The following is a 24,221-nucleotide window of genomic DNA, read 5'->3' on the forward strand; positions in this document are numbered from 1 at the left end:
TGTTATTATATTTGTGGTTCAACTTGAGGTAGAATGATGAATTTCTTTTCTTTTTTTTTTTTTTTTTCATTTTTAAAGCAACCAAATTATATGAGTGCAAGTATCATAATCATTGGTGAATTATTATTTGTAAAAGAATGCTTATAATTAAGTTATAACCATATAGAATCATTATGCATTTTGTTCTTAGAATTTTTTAAAAAGATAAAGAAAAAAAAAAAAAAAAGGAAAGTTAAGGAAACCAATGATGAAGGATTTGGAAGTGAAGTTTATGATAATAATTGATGAAAGAAAAGTTGAAGGAGTTCAAAGTAAGGAATATGTATGAGATGATTTGTTCATAACAACTAACACCCTCTTTCTTTTTGTTTTACCAAAACTATATTATATTTTCTATTTCTAAAATAAAGATGTTTACGGGGCGGGGTCGGAGATGACTTTTATATGTCCTTATCCTTAAAGTTAAAATGAGAAATTTTGTCGGTACTAAAGTGACCGGGTTTTTCTATGAGAAATTCACGGAATTCCTCGTAAAAAAAATTCTATGTTTCACTTTTAAAAAAATTATTTGAAATTTTCGATTATAAGTTATTCAATTTACCTGAAAATTTTGAATTTGCATAAAAATTATTTGAACTTTTTAGTAGAACAAAATAATTATCTACCAAAGTATTCAAAATCATAATTTGTAAGATCACTGTAAAAGTTAGATTTCAAATTCTCGTATTCTAAAAATTTTGTATTTAAATAATAAAAATTTAAAAGAATAATTAAAGTTAGAAGTTGATATTCTCACATCCTATATTAATGTGCTCTCATCTCCCACATTTGTGGAGACTATAATTCTATCAATTCAATTATTGAATCGTATTAGATGTGGATTTAAAATAAATATTACATCATCCCAACTTAGTTATTGCTAACAAATTTATTAATAAAAGAACATATTTGGAAAAAGTTTATTATTGGTAGGTGTAAGTATATGATCCATAATTGGAAGTTAGAGTATTAGAAATTTAAACTTGTGGCCAAAAGTTTTGTTGAAATTGAAAAGTAATGGACACATTTACATATTTTGCTGGTCATCAAATATGATTCTTTGGTGGCGATTAGATTTCTAAAGCTTCTAGTTCGTTTTTTTAAGTGATTTTTTTCTTTGAAAAAGTTTCTCAATTTAATTTGTTTCTATAAATATTTATTGATTTTGTAAATTATTCGAGAAAAAAAAAGTCCCCAAATTTTAGTTTTTAAGAAGCTTGATAGTATATGGTTGTTGGCATTTGCTTCATTACCTTGGTTTAGTGATATTTTGTTTAAAATTAAAATAATAAACATAAATTTACAAAAGGGTTTTGTATACAATATAATAATACAATGATTAATTAATTAAAACAAAATCAACCGACCAATCATAAGGCTTTTGTTTGTAAATTAGAGTGACTTTATAAAATTTAACTCAACAAACGTATGTATTATATGTAGGTGAGCATGGAGAAGTCCCAAATTCAAATTCACTCCCCCAATATACCTCCATGAATATAATATATTCCATTAACTTATCCACTATTATATTAATATTGAGACAAAATCCAGTAAACCACGTTAGAATTGACAGAAAAGATTTATGTTTATTTTAATCTTTATTTTTTCTTTTCTTTTCTTTTTCTTTAAAAAAAAAATAAATATAATAGAGAAAAAAGAAAAGATTCACAATGTTTACTTTCCAAAGCCACAAAACTCAAAAAAGAAAAGGATAAATTACCAATAAATGATTTATCGCATTTGTTGCCATTGGTAGTATGGGACTTTTTTATCTTGCTGTCAAAACTTGTTGAAGGATCTATTTTAGCCATATATATACTTGAGTTGTTAAATGATATATTAATTTATGAAACAAATTAAAAATAATGTGGTGGACAAAATTTTATTTTATTTTATTTTTATTTTTTGAAAAAATTGCCAAATATGATAAGGGGGTATTTTAATGCATCTTGATCCAGCTTTATTTTTGATCTTCCAACAAATGCATGAGCTACATAGGTCAGCTAAAGTACCTTTTGGAAACAACAAAGATCAAAAAAGAGATTTTAAAACTTCAATATTTTATAAATAAAATAGTAAAATAATAAAAAAAATGGTTGTAATTTACCAAAAAGTACATCTGCTGGAATATTGGCATCTTTTCCCAAACACCACAACAGACAACAATCACGGAAACCACCACTTTTATTATTCAATTAATTACATTTCTCTTCTTTTCTTTTCTTTTCTTTTCTTTTCTTTTCTTTTCTTTTTTTCTTCTACCTTATCATTTATTATTATTGGTATCTACTCAAAAACATTGTAATTGTAAACCCAGGTATCAATGAAAATGGTCTATATAACAGTAGTGGTTATGAATAATTAATCTTGTCACATTTGGGTATGATTTTGAAATGAAAAGATTTTAGTTAAGTTGATTTACATAGAGTGTGGGACTACGAATGTAAAGGTTGAAGTGATATATAAAATAGTTGAATATTTTATTTATATAAAAGAAAAAAAAAAAAAAGGGGGAAATGAAAACGAGAAAGGGAGAGATCCTTGAAAGGGACAGGGTTTAGATAACAAGTATGTCACACATCATTACGAAAAAAGCTTCAACAAAGACAAGAGAGAGTTGTGAACTCAGACGCTCCCACTCCTCTCCTCTCCTCTCCTCTCCTCTCCTCAGCGCGTGATTTCCAAACCCTACTTTTTGATGGAACAGCGAACAAACAAATTACTCTATCACACCATCTTTTTTTCCTCTCAGGTGGCCGGGGGACGGGCCTTGTCGGATTCTTTTTTTTTTTTTTTTTTTTTTTAATTTGGATGCCCATTCATGATGATCATAAAGCACACAATTCAAAATGGTGAACACGTTAATTTTACAAGATCAACAGATTAATAAGACAAACAAAAATTCCCCTGCCGTATTTACATAATACACGATGATGATGATGATGATGATTATGATGCCTGTTTTTGTGTTAAGAATTAGCAAATTCAAACCAAATCCGTCTATCATAAAGGGGGAAATTTCAGTATAATCCTAAAACATTGAGAGCAAAATGGAAAAAAAACGGGGTTTGGTTAGTGTTACCCAAAATTAGAAATCCCTTTTCTTCTAATACTCTCACCAATGGATTTTCCCTCCGCCCTCGGTATCCGTGATCCGTCGTGTCGTCGTCCGGTTACTACTACTACTACTGTTGCTGCTGCTATTCTGGTGGTTTCTGCTGCTTCCTCCGTTGCCGGTGAATAATAATGGTCCGAATCCGAATACAGAGACGGATTTTGAGGATCCTCTTAAGGAAGAACAAACTGGAACGTTTAGGACTGGAGTTACTCTCACGTTAGCAGAGTATGACCGTTCCATTCCTCTGTTTTTGAATTTTGGTCCGCCATTGAAGCTGCTGGGACTGCTTGAGCTTCTCTCCAAGTTGTGGAACACGATTTTACCTGACGAGTTCATTCGTGGGCTATCTACGGATACTCCTCGAATCCCTAATCTACTGGAGGATGACGACGATTCTCCAGGCGTACGCCGTATCGGGCTTCTCCCTACTCTTGTCGCCGATGGATGAGGATGATCTGCTGTTGAAGATGATCTTGGATTGCTCTCCGACTTGGGCCTCGGTTTCACCAGTCTCATCCGCGGTGGATTGTTGTGATTAGGGTTCCTATGGAGGGAAATCGGATTCGTGTTTGGCTTATTTTCGCAATCGAGTGACAGTCTGTGAAGATCTTCGTGTTCGTGACCTGAGGAAGAAGAGGAAAGAGATACACGAGAAGAAGATAGTGAAACAGACTCACTATCGGAATCCTTTAGTAATGGAAGGCTCAGAGACGAATCCAACGAGGATGACAACGACGATTTCGAACTCCGGTGAAGGAAGTACTTCAACGCCTTCGAATTAGCTTCGGAGAAGTAAGACGAGGAAGACGTCGTCGTCGTTTTGTGGTTTTCGTTTTTAGCGCTGCCATTGCCATTGCCATTGCCACTGCCACTGCCATTGCCATTGCCATTGCTGCTACTCTGGTACAGCTTTTTGAGCCCTAAAAGCTCCCTCCATCGACTGGAACACCGCGGCGCTTTAGGAGAAAAAAGATACGGATCCGTACTGCATTCTTCCTCAACTCTTCGACGGGACTGAACCGTAGTCTCTGGCGACGAAACACACCTGGTAGACTTCAAACCGTTGACTGAGGGTTTAACAGAGGAGACCTGAAGCGGCACGAGTTTCCCATCAAAAAACAGCTCATCTGCAGGGAGCATCAAGGAGACGGGATCTTGAAGACGGAACTCGAACTCACTAACTGGAACCAGTTCAGGATCCGGATCTCGAGTCTCGGACTCCCCAGCAGCAGGTTTGGTCTTAGATGAAGGTCCAACGAGGTTAGAAGGAGGGGAATCATCACGGCTGAAGGAGAGGCGAGGACCGAGCCAACCGTAGGAATGACATGGAACAGAAGAAGAGCAGTCGAGGAAATTTTCGGAGGAGATTCCGACATTGTTAACGCATGCGGAAGCCATGGATAGGGGTGGGGATGATCATGCGAAGGTGAAATGGAAGAGAGGAGATGGGGAGAAGGAAAGGAGGAAGAAGATGGTCAACGTCTATGGGGGAAATGACATGGGCTGAATATCCGGCGAGATCTGGAGGAGAGAGGGAGAGAGAGAGAGAGAGAGAGAGAGAGAGAGAGAGAGAGTTTAGGGTTTGGAGAGATGATGAGTTGGCGTTGTAGAAAGAGGACCGTGGTGGCACCGTACAGGAAACTGAGTATTTATATGTTAAAAAGAAAAAAAAAAAAAAAAAAGAAAAAGGAAATGTAAATTGATAATTGAAAAATGCAAAAGAAGCCAAAGATGGGAATGGCGCCATTTCCATTTATTTGTTAATTAAATAGGAATGACTAATGAGGAGGAGGCAAAGGAGGATAGGCATTGCAGCCCATTTACGCTCCCCTACTCCTTCCCCCTACCGCTAAATTATAAGATTTCATAATTATCAATTCTACACCCCAACCATTCACTATTCCACCTTTCTCTTTTCTCTTTTCTCTTTTCTTTTTCTTTTTCTTTTTCTTCTTCCTTCTTCCTTCTTCCTTCTTAAATTATTAACTTACGAACTTACCTTTTCATTTTTCATTACAACACACTTCTATAATTTCATTCATAAAATCAGTCTTATAACCTACCAATATCATTTCTCATTAATGTCCATTCTAACTATTCTTCCCACCAATACCAAATCTTCTACTTATTTTCATAAAACTCCATCCCTACCCCAATAAAATACCATAACATTTCCTAACATATAATACATCTTAACTGACTTATATTCATTTTTTTTAATATTTGTAACGCCTAACTTTATAAAATGTTCATCAATGAATTGAGATAAATATTGTTGATTGAAAAAATGGTTAAAAAAAAAATTATAATTACTATTTATATTAATAAGATCTACCTTTCTTTTCCCAGGCTTAATCATACCTTTATGTAATTCTATTGACCGACTTTAATCTTGATTTTAAAGGTTCAACTTCAAAGTGTTACAAAAAATAATTATTGTTTTCTTTATTTTTCTTTCCCTCTTTAGTGCCGGTCCGAATTACTTTAATATATATGTAATTATAATAGACAACAATTTTAGGGACGATAACTTAATGTATTACGACATTTTAAAAAAATTGCAAATGTAGTTAAATTTATCGTAGTTTATCAATTTATGGTCTATCAAGTCTATCTTTAACATGCTTTTTATATACTTTTAATTTTTTTAAATGTCGATATACATGCTAATACTTTGAATTTAATTGTTCTATTTGTCATTGTCTTAACATATATTCATCTCTTGTAGTTTGCTAGGTTTATAAAGTTTGTCCCCGTGAATTGAAAAAAAATTTAAAATTTATTCTATATTTTGAAAATAAGAGTTTAGTATATGTGATTTGATAAAATTACATAAAGGGTCCCCATGGTTTGATTAAATTCTAAAAATCATTTCTACCATGAGAACTATTTATGAAAGATTTTACCAAACCTTATGAACTAAATTCTAATTATAAACCATAACAACTAAACTCTAACTTTCTTCAAATCATCAATACAAAATTTGTAATTAAATCCTTTTGTTACTTAATTTTTTATTCTAACGAAAAACATGTTCATCATTCGTTAATTAATAGTCGTATATATGTGATCCTTCTTATGGGACATATTTTATATTGATATAGTAGTTACAAAATATTAATATACTTAGTATATATCAAAACTAAGATGATTTGCACCATAAATTCAAGTACAAAATATTATAACCCAAACTAAAATAGTATGTACCTTAGACACAAATGATTCTACATAAAACTATAGTCATTATTAGCTATAATAACCAACTCACCAATCCAAACACCTCTTTCTCAAATTTAAAATAACTCGATCCAAATAAATATATGTCTCCATAAAAGTTCAAAGAAAAAAGAAATTGAAATTTAACACTAAACCATTTAATTCTTTCATATTTTCATAAAATATGACCATTTTAAAGAGCTTATTATATTTGTGTATGTGAATGATAGAAAATTGAAGGATAGAAAGCTAAGATGATTACGAATAATTGCGAATTAATTCCTATGAACTAATTTCAGAAAGTAAGTTAACCAAATTCAAATTATATATATTTAATTTAGATCAGAATCTATGAATAAAAGAAACCTAATTATCATAATTTGATAGTTGAAAATCGACAAATAATAATTAAGGCAATTAAAATATAATTGAATGAAAGGTAGTGGGTAAACAATTTTGTCAAAGGAAACCAAAAATCAAAACCTATTGAAATAAAAACATCAATTACGATCCCCCAACCCTATAGTAATTAATAAATAGGTTTTAGGTTCCAAATTTACAATAGTTTTTCCCTATACACTATAAGTTTTAATCATTACTCAATTGATTTATCATATATAATTAATCTATGGTTGGCACTTAAAAATCACAAGTTACAAGAGTGGAAAAAAAAATCAATGAAAGACAAATATTGCATTACCATCAAGTAAAGTGATTGTTGGTCCATTATTGTTGTTGTTCTTATTATTATTATTATTATTATTACTGTCATAATTATTATTATTATTTAGGAATCAATTGTATAATGATTTTTCAAAAAAAAAAAAAAAAAAAAAAAAGAATTTCAAACCAACTTGATTGTTTTAAAAGTGATTTTATTCGCGGAGCAATACAGAATTAGGAGAGAAGCATTCAGGTCTCCCAAAATAGCTTAAAATGTTAATCCAAATATGTTTTTATTTTTTCGATTTCTTTTGTTTTAGTTTAACAAAAGATTATGCAATTTAAAAATCAATTCTCACTTGAACCATGAGAACAATATGAATACAATAGTATGAAATGGAGATTCTCTGATCCTTAATACAAGAAATTCAAATACAATACTTAACCAAACCAAATTCATTTTAATTCTCCTACAAGTTTTCTCCAATTAGTAATGGAATCTTAATTCATTGTTCTAAGTAATAGGGGCCCCTTCTAACCAACTAGATTCATAACAACTAACTTTACTTAAAAACTATCTCAAATCAAACCAGTGATTCATAAGAGAGAGAAAGAGAAAGGGAGAGTTAGGAGACAGAAGAAAGTTTGGGATAGGGCTCTCAATAATACCACCATCTGCCAAGTGATTCTGTCTTCAACCTCAAGCAGTCAGAAGTTGGAACTCCCAACTCATGCAGCTGCTTCTGCAACACTTCACATGGTAGCTGTTTTCATGAGAGGACACAACAAACATAAGCAATCTGCCTCACCAGCTGCCAACAAACTGCATTTTTCCTTCACCATCAGCTGCTCGGAGGGGAATCCGCTGCGGTTTTTACTTCAAAACGGCCGTTGGTTTTCGAACGGTAGCTCCACGGGAGTTGCATTGCCATAGAACTCTTCCAAGTTATAGAAAGCCCTCTGCTGGGGTAGAAAAATATGGATAACCACATCTCCTGAGAACAAAAAACAGCAGAGCAATTTGCTTTGCTTCTTAGTACATCGGTATCAAAGATCGATCGATGAACATTTTGGACTACTATTTTAACTGAATTCCAAAACGGAGTTCACACATGATATGAAAAAAGGCATAGCAGCAGCGATAATAAAGCGACAATGAAATGATCCTATAGTCACAAAGAGGTCTCGAAGCCATTTGCTCTATATTAAATGATGAGCTCCGATAGGTGGAAAATTACATTTCATTTTGGTAGACTTAATCTGAAATGTTTTTTCAAAGATTGAAGCATTGGTACTTCACGAGATTAGAATCTAATGCTCTTTGGATCTTCGCTATGGACATATATACAACAATTTCTTTTTCATATAAATGGGATGCCACCAAATCGAATGGCCTCACTACTTGCATTATGTTCGTGATCCATCCCTACTACTAAATCTCAGAAAAATTTTGCTCACTCTAAAAGCTGCTTTTAGAAACATCCACCAAAGAGCTTGAACTAGTACCTAGAAGGATATATCCAAACATTCCAAGTCCTAAACACCAAAGTTGCACTTTTTAATAGACAACAAGGCTAAATTTTAAAATTTTGTTTACACGCACTTTTTGTAAGTATCCTTTTTTCTTTTATTCACATTAACAGGAACCTTTTCTTTTCTCGTTTTGGTTCTCTGATCCCTTCGTTTTCTTTTCACGGTATATTTCCGGAGTTTTTTTTCCTCTCTAGGTATACTACGTATTTTCGTATAGCTATTAGTTTAATGCAAGTTGTTTCTTTCTAATTGGTTCTCTGTTCAGGTTTCTAGTGCATCCATCGTCTATAACGGAACACTCATATATCTTCAAATTTAAATACAAATAGTGCATACCAAAATCCAATAAAGTCCAGGAATTTGGCTTCACGTCACCAGAAGGACTTCTTCCATACTTCTTCTCGGCAAGATCTCTTATCCGGGATCTGCATCGCAAAATATAATTGAACACCAGTTTAAGTAAAACCTTCATATTTAGAGTCCAATTTTCCTTATTGCAAGTAATAAGAGGACAACAAAACCAAAAAGGAAGCAGTACCCTATAGCATCGATCTGAGGGCGAGAAAATGCTGTTGCAATGATGAAAAACCTTGTCCAATAAACTAGAGGTTTCACAAATAGAACCCGGATATCTGCAGCCTTTACATCACTTGCAACCTTCGCCATTGATACAGCAACTATAGAGATACATTGGAATATTAGTTCACCAACCATTCCATGTAATGAAGTTTTGTATTCACAATATAAGTGGACAAAATGCGTATGTTAATTATGTACCAATCGTTCATCCATAGCTTGTGGATTTTTGCTTTCTGCCTATTGAAAACTTGAGGTACCTATTGTTTTCTATCTTTGATTGCTCTTTGAGGTTTTTTGTAGTAATGTACAGCTTAGTGTGTCCTGGTGGTGTGTGAGAAACAAAATTCTTTTTTAATCGATTCAAAACTACTGGAAAGCACTCCTTTAGTTTCTAAAGAGGGGTCGCATCTTCTGCTGCCCTTAGACTGTTTTCTTTTGCTATTTTGTTGTCTATGGTACACATTATCCAAAAGGATAATTCAATCCCTTCAGAATGAATATGAGTTCTCTCAACTTCTGCAATTGAAAGGACTGCCCAGGTGGATTCGAGGATCTACACTTGCTTTTGGATAAATATGTAATTTGTATGTAACCATTTCACATCAAATGAGAGGGGAAAAGAAACCTCTGGAAATGCCAACGAAATCATGTTTTCCATTCCACTTCCCATTTCTGTTATTGATTCAACCAAAGAATGATAAGATTGTTCCATTCCTTTCGTTTAAATACTTCACAATTACACTACAAGAAACCATATCAAGTTAAGATATATCGGCTAAGATTACTCATTATACTCATAGATGAAGCAGACCGTTAGCAGGAAAATCACGATATGAACACAACACTTCTATCCACAACATGCTTATGTTTGTTTCTTGATCTTGCCAATTCAAAGAGACTTCACTTACATGAAAGGCTTTCTGCGTCATCGTCAATTTCTGCACTAGGAGGCTTTTGGTCATTGCTCTTGAATACCACATTCCCATATTTCTTGAACAATTCATCGTACATGTCATTAGTATCATCATTCATATTCTGCCAGAAATCATTGACTGGGTTGATCAATATCACAAGTAAAGGCAGTAATTCACAACAATAAAAGCATCGGCCATTTAGATGTGCGATAAATTGCATCAAGATCTTTACCCTATGGCAATCATTTAAAATAAATTAATATCAAGAGTTAGTGCAGATCAGTTTGATTAGTATCTTTTTTTTTTAGTTCGAGTCTGACAGTGTCGCAAGTAGTTGCAGTAATGTGCAACAGCAACAAAAATATCAGACATTTAGAATGTGTAATAGAATCCATAAGGATCTATACCCTAAGGCAATCATTTAAAATAAGTTGATATCCAGAGTTAGTAAATATCGGTTTGATTAGTATTTTGTTTCCTTTACACCAAATCCAAATTAAGTTTGAGTCTGACAATGAAAACATAATAATGACTTGATTTTCCTATGAAGATCAGCAAGTAAATGAACATACAGGTTCCAGAACAATTCAAAAGAGTGGCTTGGATTCTGCCTCTTCAATCTTCAGTTTCTTGTTTCCTTTTTACAAAAAGCATCATTTAGAACCAAGGAAACACAAAGTATGACTCATAGGCTAAATCAATGTATTCAATACTGAATGTTTAATACAGTTCAAAGTAACCCAATCCCACCATTATCAAGGAAAACTACAGAAGAGAGAAAGAGACAGAGAGACTTCTTTTCTCTTTTGAAACTTCCGATTTGATGAAGCTCCTCTCAGGCAGCTGCATCATCCAAAGATCAGAGCAAAGGGAAACTGAGAGAGAGAGAGATGGAGAGGCTAATTTTCTTTTTGCAAGTTACTCTCCTTTGAAAAGATTCTTCCCAAGTAGATCCAAGGAGGAGGGCTCCTGTTCTTTTTGCTAATAACTTTCTTAATTTTGACAAGGTTCTTATCAATTCCCAAATAGCTGAAGCATTCAATCAACCAGTGGAAAAGAAAAAAAATAGAAAGAGAGAGAGATGAGTGAGCTTCTTTTTCTTTTTGCAAATAACTTCCAAGTAGATAAGGTTCCTCCCATAATCCCAAGTAGATTCAGCTCCAAAAATAAAGGGGAAAGATAAGAGAGAGGCCTCTTTTCTTTTAGCAAATAACATCCATTTTGAACAACAAAAAAGTAAGATTTCGATCAATCAAGTTATGCCTCAACGAAAACCCAGAAACCACACTTCAATTAGCAACAAGAATTAAATCTATTCCAAATACATCAACGAAACATGATTCAAGTTAGTTCCAAACGAAGGAAATGAAAAGAAAATACCGATAAAAAGCCATCTTCAGCTTCTCCTCGGACGGCGAACAATGGCGAGGACTCAACTGACTTCAAATAGAAGTTATTTGCAGAGGGTACCCTCCAAATGCAGTTTCGGTATGGAAATGGAGACCCATTCCAGCATGAGCAGAAAATTTGTTTTCTGGGTCTTCTGAAAACTCCGAAATAATTGTGACCCAATTGCCAGAGCTCACCGCCGAACAAGGTTCCGGCGCCGGCGCCGTGAAGAGATAAGGTAGTGGATAACGCCATGCTTGTTCCTTTTGCCGTGAGGAAAGATATTTTTAAACGAGGAAGCAATGTTTATTTGTCAAATCGAATTGTCGCATCTTCATGAATGATTTCATTCATGTATGAAATTAAACTCAATATTAACCGATAAAATATAGGAGTGGTGTTGCTCTAGATTGTCTCCAATTCATGAAATTTCAAAGAAAAACACACCAAAGTTAAAACTTTTTTTAATGGAACATCTTGTGCAAGAGTCGCCATTTTTATTCAAATTTGTGAGCTTTAAAAAGTTTTTTATTTTAGTGTTGAAATTAGTAGTTAACTAAAATATTTATAGAATATGACTGTTAATTATTTCATATTCATAAGAATATATTTTTATATTTTATCTCTATCCAACTCTATTATTAATAGATCTAAAATTTTGTGATATTATAAATATTTTAAAAGCTTTATAATTTAGAATCATTTTTCTAAAATATATATATAAATAACCGGCGAGAAACTATATGTATATATATATGTATAAATGTTTCTTTTTGGGAGAAACGGATTAATATTACTTTTCACATCCACGTGAATTTTAACTAAAATGATTTATATTTTATGTGTGAGAGGAAAAATAAACTAATGATAAATATATATATATATATACATAAAAGATTATTAACTACAAAAACTTATCACATCTGATTTTTGTTTAAAGTATAAATATTCGTGTCAATCCCTTGAAAAAAATATTTAGTGTATCTTTTGTTGTAGATGTGGAACCTCTTCTCAAGTTTTTTCTTTTTGAATATATAGAAAAGAAGGGACGAAGGAAAAGAAGGGGAAAAGAGAGTGAAAAAAAAGAAAAAAGAGGAAAATTAGAAAATGAAAATGAAAGAACAAGTGCACGAACTGACCATATGTAAGACATTCCTTTTATGAATTCATTTCGTATCTTTTCCATAATGTGGTTATTTTGCTTATTTTGAAATAGTTTTATATCAAAGAAAGAAAATAAAATAAAATAAAATAAGAAGGTATTGATAGAGAGTGCATAAGTCAATTATAAAATTTAAACATCTATGACAAATATAGTCGTAAACATAACTCAAACCCCAAATATTGAGGACATTAATATGATTTAAATTTGACACAAAATAAAATATAAGAAAGTATCATTCCTCTTCTTTGCAATTCAAGTGCTCAACACACATATAGACTACAAACATATAACAACACAAAAACCCACAAATATTAGTTTATTTGAAAAGTTAAGTTTGGTTCCCAAGGAGCGATGCTATAAAGTTTAGTTGATATTGGTCCCAATATTGCAATAGACATCAATAATCCCGACTTCTTTTGGTGTGAAGCCCATGAGATTCAACAATTTTGGCTAACACTCATGTTCTAAGGTCTTAATTGCATTGCAACAATTTAAACTTAATTTCCATTTACGGTCATTTCGAAATAATGCTCGAATATCATTGATACATGTACCGATTTGAGATAGAGATCCTCAACAATCGAATATCATGTCATCCAACTTAAGTCTTGTTGCTAGGCTCACTTACAGATCATTTTGACTTACTTCTATTGTGGATGAGAAAGTCATAGCTAAAAGAAAAATAAAAATAAGGAGCTATGAAATGTAAGTCATGTTATGAAGAAATTTGATTCATAAAGTAGATATATGAAAAGGAAATAATTAAAGATTTGCGTTTGTGTCGATGTATTGTGTCATTGAAGATACATATAGGGGAATATTTGGTTTAGATTATATATAAATTGTAGTGAGAAATAAAGATATTTACCAAACAAAAAGAGGGAAGAATAGTAATTTTGCAAAAATTGAAAGAAAAAAAAGACATCGACAAAAAAAACAATCCTCATGAATATTCCACAAACTTCTCATCCTTTTCCGTATGCATAATGGGCTAATAATAGTGAGAGATAGATTAGGTAAGGAATTGAAAAAAATGAGAGAAATTCACCTTTCACTGGTTCACCTCATCCCATAAAAACATCATCCAAAATTCTCTTTTACCATTTCTCCACCATCATCCATCAAAGAGGCCGATTCACCAGTCATTTTCTCTTTAATTTCTCCTTTTTTTTTAAGGCAGTTTATCTCCATATTTCTCTTATTTTAACTCATTATTCCTAAAATAAACCAAACAACAAAGAAAAGAAAAAGAAAAAAAGACCTTGAGACTCGCTAAACAACATTTATTCTTACATAACAAAGAACCTGTGTTTTCTTTTTTTCTTTTTTTTTTACCTTTTACAGGACCACCAAGAATAGAGGAAGGGCATGATGTTGCCTCTAAGGACAATGCGTTGATCCATAACATTTGTCGTCATATTGAATATGATGAAAATTCTAAAATTGATTAGAATATTTGTACTCAACCAACAAATCATAGATTTTAACTCGTATTCCACATTCTTTCTTTGTGCCTAATAAGATTAGGAAGACTCGCACAATAGATCTCTTAATCACTAATATATTTCTAAGTCAATTGAGCTATACTCAAATTAGCACCACCACACTAGAAGTTTGCTACAAAAAAGATAAATAAATATATCCAAAATCCTCAACTTTAAGCTACAAAAGCTCCAACTAATAGAAAAGAATGCCAAGTAAAATGTACTTAATTGCCCTCAAACAAATTCCAGATATTCGGATATCTCCATTTACCCAAGCTTTTACTTGCATCATCTAAACCAACTCATCATAACTTTTCGTGTGTTTTGAAAATGAGGATAAATCTACAAAAAGAGAGGAGGAAAAGAACAGCATCATAAAGAAAGAGGAATCTCACAGAAAAAGAACGTGAATGGAGAAAACGGTGGGAATCAGGTTGTTAACACATTAATCAAAAAAGAGAATTCTGCTGCTAATGCTGAATGTTGACAACTATCTACGTACCTATAACATAAGAAGCCATACCTTGAAGGAAAGGCAAACAATAATATAAATAAGAAAACTAAAAAAAGAAGATATGTACATGAGATTGGGAAGCGTACAAGTTAAATCTTCTGGAAGATTGGGATTTAGCTTGAATTTTGAAGGGGGTGAAGAAACTAAAGCAACAGCAGCAGATATATTTTCAATTAACATAGAGGACAAGATTTGGAGGTACTTGGAATTGAGGCCAAAAAGTTACAAGGGATCTCATGCTTTAGATACCTAAGAGGATGTGCGAGAATCTAAGCAACACAGGCTATTTGCCTAAGCTTTGGATTAAACCTGCCACCGGACCCAGTGAATCCTATATTATTGTCGACGTTATGTCTTCCTCGTGATTTTGATAAGTCTGGGCATTCTTCCAGCTGGTTGAGTAAATTGTTTCTCATTCGTACCTTGTGAATGAGAAGGTGGCACATGCACGTTTCTCCTTGGGAATAAGCAAGCAATACTGCCGAGACCCAGGTCTTTGCGGCTCTAGCATGATGTTCTTCGCCATTGTTTGCTCCCTATCTTCTGGCCCAACTTGAATGGACTCCAGCTCTTTCTCCGTTTCGAGGTTTCGCAGAAGAGACCAGAGGCTAAAGCCTGCTGAAGCCACAGCTCAAATTCTTCCTCGTCTTCATCCATCATTTCAGCATCCAATTCCCAAGGAAATCTACTCGACTTGGATCGTTGTGTGGTTTTCCCTAAACCGACCATGTTTACATGAAAGCTCGGGCGATGAGTATTGGGCCTGCAAGCCATTCCCTGCTCCAAAGTCCAGTTTACTACTTAAATCCTTGAAGATCAGAACATGAACCCAAGCTATAAAATTACAGACTATCAACCACTTACTTGACAAATCGCCCATTCAGACACATCAAAGATTTTGCTCTCAGCACAAACAAAAGCACGTGGAATATCCATCTACAAGAAAAAGTAATGTTTAAAAGAGTAAATCAACTTTTTAGATGGACAACAGTAAAATATGCATATCAAACACATCACTTTATAAGACAAGATGAGAACAAATATATAATGGAACCCCATGTTTCTAGATCTAAAGTTGAATATGCAAAGTCAATACAGGGCAATAAGGTTGGGACTTGGGACTTCATTTCATGGACATTTTACTATCAACGAAAAGAAAAGGAAAGAAAAACATAATATTGTTGGTAGAAAACTTGAAAGAGGCTAGAGAGATCTAATTAATGATCATATTCATTAGATACTCTCCTTCATGGTTGATTGAAAACAATGGGTGGAAAAGGTAAAGGGAACAAACAAGAAAAAAATGCTTGAGCTTGAGCATGTGAAGGAACTTACTTTCTGAGGTTTATCAAAGACTAGAGAACCTTTATATTCGACCCATCCGTCTCCATCCTTAGCTTGATGATATTGACAACAATCCTGAAATCAAAGCATGTACCAAAACGAACTTATTCTCAAAATTAAAATTTACACAGATTCAAACAGAGAGTAGATATAATGCTTAGGGAATAACCTGACACCATCTTGCCTTTGTCTTATTCCTATTCGTGCAGACCCATATGTGTGAATGGCCGCATTTACTGCACTGTATGCGTCTTGACTCCTCAGAGCAGTAATCGGAATTCATCTGCTTACAGAGTAGATTAAAAGGTACTTATACAATAGCAACTTGAGAAATGCTCAGACAAGAAGGAAAAAGCCTTCAGAAGCCACACTGACAAACTAATTCACTTCAAGTAGTCACAAGAATCTAACAGAGAAGCATGCATAATAAAGGATTAGGTACAAGCTTCTTCTATAAGAGGCGACTGGCATTGCCACTTAAATCCTTTGGGCCATTATCTCAAACGGAGGTTATGAAACTAATTCTTAAAAAGGTACCAAAACATAGACCAGTTCCTCTCCCTACGTCTATCTTCAAAAATAATTTCAAGCCATTAATTCACGGTTAATAATTTAAAAAGAATCATACAAATCTACAGAAGAAACTACAATGGATTCCACCATATAAGAAACAAAAGGACAGTAGTTTGTGGCTGCAATTAGGAATGGGTTGAGCGGTTTATAATAGCTCACTCAAACATTTGGAGCGGGGTTTAAGAAAATGGGAGGAAGGGCTACTTGAACTCCATGTTTGCTAAGGTAGCACTATTTTCATCTCAATGGTTAAAATAACCGTCTCTCTCTCTCTCTCTCTCTCTCTCTCTCTCTCTCATGTTTCTAATGACTCCACCAACTGACAACCAACTCAGACGACTCACTCCTGCAAAAACCACCAATGACAACAAATTTCAGCAACAACCATCTTCAGTGATTTGCTTTGATAACTACTTCCAACTGTCAACTTTGACAATCACCTCCAGCAACCACCTATACTTGGTCGACGACCAGTGCATGGTAATAGTCTTCTTTTATTGTAATTTGGCATTAGTAGAAACATTTTGAGTGTAGAGGAAACCAAACAAAATTGTGTAAATGGAGTTGAGATGATTGGTTGCTTTTGTGCACTTTCAACCCCAAAATGACCAAATGGACGAGAATCACGTAACTTAAAATCTAACGCATTTTTAAAGATTGGCAGAACCAATATTTTTGTTTCTATTTACAAAATATGATATTTAGATATCACAATTAAGAACTCCATGTTAAAAAAATCAGCAACCTAAACACATAAATTGTACACTCGAACTAAAATAATTCACACCCAAACATAAACTTCTTGAATCCAAGCTCAAATAGCATGCATCGCAAATACAAACTTCCTAAATTCAAAGTAAAATAATCTTCACCACAAACACAAACTATATAGTCAGACTAAAATAGCCTACACCCCAAAGTCAAACTATTCTAACTCCACAAAACTATTATTAATCCCACAAATTACAATAACCACAAACTACGGCAACTCTGAACCCAAACAACTCCACAGACTATGTTAGCAAATGCTTCAAATCTTATAATGCTGTCTAGACGTAACTTCAAGGTATAATGAACCCAAGAATAAGATTGACTAATGCCTAGAAGATGCTTCATTCTCTCTCCCTCCTATAGAGTCTATTCAGAAAGAAATTGCCATCTTTATTAGTATAATAGTATTAGCTTCCTTTCTAATTACCATATATCTCATCTGAGTTAGAAACAAATGAACATTTATCATGAATGACTCAATGAGAACATGCATAAATTAAACTATAAAATGCCAGCGTCAATCGTACAAAAATTATGCACAACCTGTTGTGAAGTCCCATAGGACTGGGACCTCTGGCAGACACTTTTGGTCTTCGATTCCTCCTTTCTCAATTGCTCATCATAGTCTCTTTTCTTCACAGAGTCAGAAAGAACCTAATTTCCCATGCAAACAGGAGTAAGAGATGATAATGGCCATAGATTTGAAAGCCACTCAACTCTCCGGCAGATATGATTGAAGAAACAGAAAGCTAAGACAAAAAATGAAAATTACCTCATATGCACATTGAAGCTTCTTAAATGACTCACTCGCCAATGGGCTTCCCATATTTTTATCAGGATGCACAAGCACAGCCTAAAAGAAAAGACAAACATTAGTACAATTTTTCCTCAAGAGATTCTAGGAGTGACTAAATACTAGAATGTTGGCATCAAAAGCAAATGGAAAGGAATTTCATTAGCCTCTGACATCATTTTACTTTTCCCATAGAATATTCCCAGCTATGTAGCCGGGACTGAGACCATGGGAGTACAATAATTTTTCCAGGCAAATTTATCTAACTTCTTTGATATTATTTCACCCAAACAGTGATCAATTTCAAAATATTACCCTTAATATTTTCTTTCGAAAAAAAAAAAAAGCAGTATACCAGTATACCAAAACTGATTAAGAGTATCATAAATATTTTAATATGATACAAAAGATTAAGTGTAGCATCTTGTCATATGAAATAGCATAGACATGAGTCACATGACATACAATCACGAATAGATCACTATATATTTACATATTAAGTTAGAAAATCAACATGTCACTACATCTGACATATGTCTCAGTGTAGATATAGAATTCTGTTACAATTATAGGTCAATTTCCATTAGATAGAGATGGTTTTAAGAATTTTCATGAGGAACTTGCCTAACAGGAAAAATATCTAAGGAATATAGTAATGTTTCATTCACAGAATGCAAGTCAGTTCCCCTTCAAGATATATTTTTATAATTCACTAGAAAAATGTGATCTCAATGACTAAATTACATGATCAGACCCCCATAATTTTTCAAATGTGAAAAAGGGAAATCGTGTCCCAAAATAATGAGCACACCACATCACCTTTTTTCTGTATTCCTTTTTTAAAACTATGACATCAATCTTCTTGTGACGTGGAAATCCCAGCGCTTCATAATGGTCCCCACTATTTAAGATCCTTTTCATCTCATCAATTGAATCAGTCTGATCTTTGGTCACCTTGCTACAAGAAGCCTCTTTTTGGTTATCAACAACAGATGTCACAACAGTTGGGCTGGCTGACTTACATGGATGAACCTTCTCGGACTCACTAGTAGGAATAGAGTATTCACACTCTCCTGAGAATTCATCTCCCGAAACTGTTTCAGATTGTTTCTGCTCTTCAAAATGTGAGCTTTCACTCGCCTTATCACACCATTGGAGCAAATAATTTAATGCATCATTGGATAGAAATGCAAGATTTATTGAGAGAAAGACACCCGGCCATCCAACACGAACTTTAACACAATATATAGCATATACAGTTGCCATCAAGACCACCAACCGTGCATGATTAAGAGAGAACAAATAACCTGCAAATAAGAAAGGATAACCAAAAACCCAAATCAACTGACAGAATTTCAAGATTCATATAGCAATCTGATTGAAGTGGAGTACAGATTCATCAAGAAAATTTACTCTTATGGGAAACGGATATTAAAGTGGGCATAAGGGTGAATAGTCGTGTGTAGAAGTATAAAAAGTTCATATAGATCTTCATTGCAACCACCACAAGCAGTGTGCAGTAAATTTGGAAAATATTAGAAACATCTATCTTCTCTACTTGTCATTTCTAAATTTAAAATAATTATATTGGAGATAATATGCCCATAAACATCTTCCCTCCCAGTATTATGGACATTTTATTCGTACATGTAACTCCATACAAAAGGAGAAATTAGTTGATACTCTTTGTAACACCTTCGTGACAATTCACAGATGGGATATCAATCTTGGAAGATGCACAGACGACATTTGTATGCAAAATAGCACTTGTTCAGTCAACATAACATCTAATATGGTGAAAATTTTGCCATACTTCCCCTTCCCCCACTATCTCCAATAGACTTATTTATGAAATACATGTGGAAGATGCTTTTATTTTTTCCTTTTTACCCCGCTGATTACAGAAAAAGTTATGGCATTGTGGAAAGCCATACCACAGATTGGAACATTGAACCTTCAATCACAAAAAAATAGAAGTAAACTATGGTTATTGGCTACTATGAAGACACACAAACCACAACCATGGAAAAGATCTAGTAGTCAACTCTGTACCACAGTTTTAATTATTAATATGTGTCTGTGTAGGAAACCGAGAACGAGAAGTGTGAAAAGAAACATGTATCATAGGGAGGGAAAAGAAATGGAGTCTCAACCCTATCAACAAGAACATACCCTAATCTAAATGAATTTATGAGACTAAACTGGTAATTACAAAGAGCCCAATTTATGAAAAGAAGTTTGTACCTCCAACTATAAACAACGTCCCTGTAATCCAAAAGTTAGCATACATCCACAAGACTAGAATAGCAAAGAGCCCCACAATAAAAAGTCCAGGAGTGTAACCGAGATATTGAACAGCAACTCCTGCAGCTCCCTGAAACAGTGGACTAAGCTATAAATATAATGAAATGAAATTTCATTTTATTGACGTATTACACTATTAAACTAAAATAGAAGGAACCTTGTAAAGCAACTTAACAAATAATTCTATGAAAGTAACTTGAAAATATATCGACTATTGCCCACTTCCATGACATTGTAAATCTACTGGGATCGTAATTCAAAGAACAGGACTATACGCTAGAGAAGGGAACAGGAGAGAATTCTCGAGTCAAAAATGCACTTTTACAAACGGCTACCAATACCAAAGAGTCAGCTATTAACAGAACAATAAACCTCAAAGTACCTCTACAGTGATGTTTTCAACAAACTTACATCATGAAAATAAAATCTAAATCATTCATCGTAACCCTAACTCAACCACGAGTAGCAAAACAACGGCACCACCAAGGATTATATGGAAAAGTAAGGTAGTTGAATACTAGTATGAACCTTTGTGGATGGAATGTTAAACATCTCTAGCTTCTCAATTGTCAAATTTATAACAGTGAAGATCCAATGTAAAGTTTTAGCCACAAGTCAATCATTTAACCAATTGTTGCCGTTGGGAACTTAACTTCATAAATCTCGTTATCATTTCAAGCAACATCCAGATCCTAATTCTGAAATAACCCAAAATAACATAAAAAAAACTTTTTATCGGGTATCAGAGAGGAATATACCATACTAAGAAGAACGTAAACCAGGCAGGACATGGAGGTTAAACTAAGAAAGCAACTCCACATTATAAGAAGCAATGCAGCAGAGCCTAATCCAATAAGCGATCTGAAGCCTTTTATAATGCAGTCCCACCATTGAAGCACTGCTAAACGTAGTAAACTCCCCATCCAGGCACAGCCACGGCACACTGTTGGCCAATGTCTCTCAATAAACATCCCAACTTTGTCTCTGAAACTAAAAAACGCAGTTCGAGCACGCGAGTAAGTGTGTTTCTGCGACTGAAACCATTTCCATCCTTGCTTGAAAAGACCTATATCCTCCATGGCAGCTAAAAACCAAAGCCAAACCCTTTATTGAAATACCCTAGAAGAGAAGCTACTGCTATTGCTATAGATAGCAATCAATGCTACCAAAAAACACAGTCTCCCTTGAGAATTTGGATGTAAAATCTAAAATGCACCCCATGGAAAATGAATCTAAAACCTTGATCTTTCCTTTAGACTATCACAAAAAAAGAAGCCCATGAGCCACTAATTCACGGGTTTCCAGCTGCAAGAAGATCAGGAAACTTCTTTACGCACAACCACACGTTAAAGTAAGTAGGGAAACCCTTTGTAAATAGTGGAATGAGTTAAATTCGATCACGATAAGGGGTAGTCAGTTTGTTCAACGCAAATTGCTTCACATGTAAGTTTCCACGAAGAAAAAAAAAAGACAGAAAAAAAGAACAACCAGCAGAAACACTTTTCTAAGAAAAAGAGAAACAATCAAAAGATCCCACATACTACCATCCTTGAAAATCAACAGAAACCCAAGAAGAGTACCCGAAAAAGGAATATCTCAGTTTCTTCTTTAGGCACAAGAATCAAGGAGAAGAAACCCATGTCGGATAAGAAATCAAAAATCAAAACAATGGGGGAAACAAGCATGACAGAAAAAACAGCACACTGGGAATCAGAAGAAGAAATAGAAGAACCCAACACAAGAAGAAGATGAATGGTGCCCCAACAGACAAAAAGGTGTCATTCAAATCCTTCAATCAAAGCTTTAAATGAGGGAATCAAAGCGAAACTAATCTGGGTAGGGAAGGAGAGAAAAAATGAAATGAAACCCTAACTCTCTTTTTTTTCTCTTTTTTTCTCTTAGAAGCATAACATTGCATAACTCGTGAAAAGATAAAGTGCCCACTTGAAAAGTTTGAAAAAGTAGAGAGCTTGGAGCAGAGTTTTGGTCTTAAATGGATGAGAGAGTAAAAATGGTGAGAGAGAAAAATTGGGATGGACGGAGCTGGGGCAGCCGGAAGAGGAGGAGAGGAGCTCTTGCTTTAACATTAATGATTCTGTGGGATCCACTTCAATTTTCTTCCTCAAGTTTTCTCTCAAAAATTAATCAATCTTAACATTCTTATTAATTCTTGATCATTTTGTTCTGAACTTTTATGAACATTTTAAAAAAAATTCACTCATTAAAATTCTTCATTGTTAAATTATTGTACACTATGAAATCTTCATTGCAAGTTATGGCAAAATAAAGACTGTGTACTCTATTGTCATGACTTGGGAAAGAAATGTTCAAAACAAAACTAATATGCCACCTTCTCTTTCTTTTCCTTTTTGTTCTTCTAAATATATGTTTTATTTTAGTCCTGAATAACCAGATTTAAAATTCATAACATCTTTGACATCGAAACTAATTAAAATCTGCTTAGACTGTACCGATAATACAGCATAAAAAAACTCATTTTGATTTAAACTTTTTTAAATATGATAAAAAAATCACCATTTATTAATGATGAACTAGATTGTTGTCTGTGTCCATATGTATCATGATAGACACATATATTATTCTATCTTGATAGCTATACTTACAGATATTTTTTTAAGTTTTGCCATTTAAAATATTTTTTTTATTACGTTATGTTTTAAGTATATATATTATTTAGCCATAGAAAAATCAAGTCTCTTGAAGTGAATAATATAAATTTTATCAAACCGTCCCTATTATGTATTGTATGTATTGTTTGTTAAAAAGTTACATATCATTATGGTATTGACTTAGATCCTCTTTTTGGAAAAGGAACATTTTTTATTTGGAGTAAGTGTTGTTGGAATAATTTGTTTTTGAATTTGTAGGCTTGTTATTTAGATAAGTTTATTATTGTTTTCTTTTTCTTTTCAAAAATAAAAAGGTAAATATTTCATTTAAAATATTTCTTTTCTCCATTTTTTAATTTGAAATAAAGATAAAAGAATTTGGTCTATGAAATCCAACCTTTCCTCCCTATACAAATGTTCATATAGTTTAATTTCAAGCTTTTTAAATATACTATTAAGTTAAGTTTCCATAGTTTGATTATTGTTAGTAAGACCAATAATTTGTAAATTGTTTTATATTGAATTTGTGAACTTTGTTGAAAACTTTATAAACCTTTTATTACATTTTATGTTTCAAATTTTAGTTTCCATTTAATTGTTTAATAAAATATCAACTATTTTTCATATGCCAAGTTTATAAAATAAAGTTTATATCAGTTTTATTTTAAGTTATATTAATGTGTAAAATCTTTTGTAATTATGTGTATAATATTTTGTTTATTTTTTTTTATTTGTTTCCTTATTTACCAAATATGTCTTTGTATTTATTTCCATTTTCACTTGATGTAATTACATAGAATATTACTCAATAAAATATATCTCCACATGGTATCATAGATTTAACCTAGGTTTATTGTTCAGTCGTCGTCGCCGCTCCCTCTGACATGAAACTCGCTGACGGCGTCCTTCGTACACCTCCCAACTATTCTAACCTTTAAAGTCTTTGGTAGTGCTTGCTTTGTTCTCCCGCATCCTCGTGAACACACTAAACTTGAACCATATGCCCGCCTCTATTGTTTTCTTGGCTATGGCACAGAACATAAAGTTTTTATTTGTTGGGATCCTTTTTCCAACAGACTTCTAATATCTCGTCATGTCACATTGTGGGACCACACTCGCTTGTCCTCCTTCCACACCTCATTCTCTAGTCTTTATCCTTTCTTCACTGATACATCTGTTGAACTTTTTT

The 24,221-nt window shown here is 33.4% G+C and overlaps 3 protein-coding genes across 3 annotated transcripts; all 3 read right to left on the reverse strand.

The window, feature by feature from the left end:
* Positions 1–2,907: 2,907 nt before the first annotated feature.
* LOC103492991 (uncharacterized serine-rich protein C215.13) lies at positions 2,908–4,924 on the reverse strand. Its single transcript, XM_008453598.3, has one exon. The coding sequence runs from the start codon at positions 4,556–4,558 to the stop codon at positions 3,158–3,160; it is 1,401 nt and encodes a 466-aa protein (XP_008451820.2). The 5' UTR covers positions 4,559–4,924; the 3' UTR covers positions 2,908–3,157.
* A 2,455-nt stretch (positions 4,925–7,379) lies between these two features.
* LOC103492992 (protein Iojap, chloroplastic) lies at positions 7,380–11,983 on the reverse strand. The gene is made up of 5 exons (XM_051087047.1): positions 11,446–11,983; positions 10,060–10,186; positions 9,111–9,249; positions 8,909–8,997; positions 7,380–8,034 (listed from the first exon to the last, which is right to left on the reverse strand). Exons 1-5 carry the CDS (start codon positions 11,707–11,709, stop codon positions 7,919–7,921), a joined length of 735 nt encoding a protein of 244 aa, XP_050943004.1. The 5' UTR covers positions 11,710–11,983; the 3' UTR covers positions 7,380–7,918.
* A 2,531-nt stretch (positions 11,984–14,514) lies between these two features.
* Positions 14,515–22,487, reverse strand: LOC103493249 (uncharacterized). Its single transcript, XM_051087048.1, has 9 exons — positions 21,161–22,487; positions 20,343–20,472; positions 18,918–19,405; positions 18,078–18,158; positions 17,849–17,959; positions 16,131–16,244; positions 15,953–16,036; positions 15,482–15,553; positions 14,515–15,394 (listed from the first exon to the last, which is right to left on the reverse strand). Exons 1-9 carry the CDS (start codon positions 21,479–21,481, stop codon positions 15,122–15,124), a joined length of 1,674 nt encoding a protein of 557 aa, XP_050943005.1. The 5' UTR covers positions 21,482–22,487; the 3' UTR covers positions 14,515–15,121.
* Between the last annotated feature and the right edge of the window lie 1,734 nt (positions 22,488–24,221).

This window comes from Cucumis melo, chromosome 7 (assembly GCF_025177605.1).
Source record: "Cucumis melo cultivar AY chromosome 7, USDA_Cmelo_AY_1.0, whole genome shotgun sequence".
Lineage (NCBI taxonomy): Eukaryota > Viridiplantae > Streptophyta > Magnoliopsida > Cucurbitales > Cucurbitaceae > Cucumis > Cucumis melo.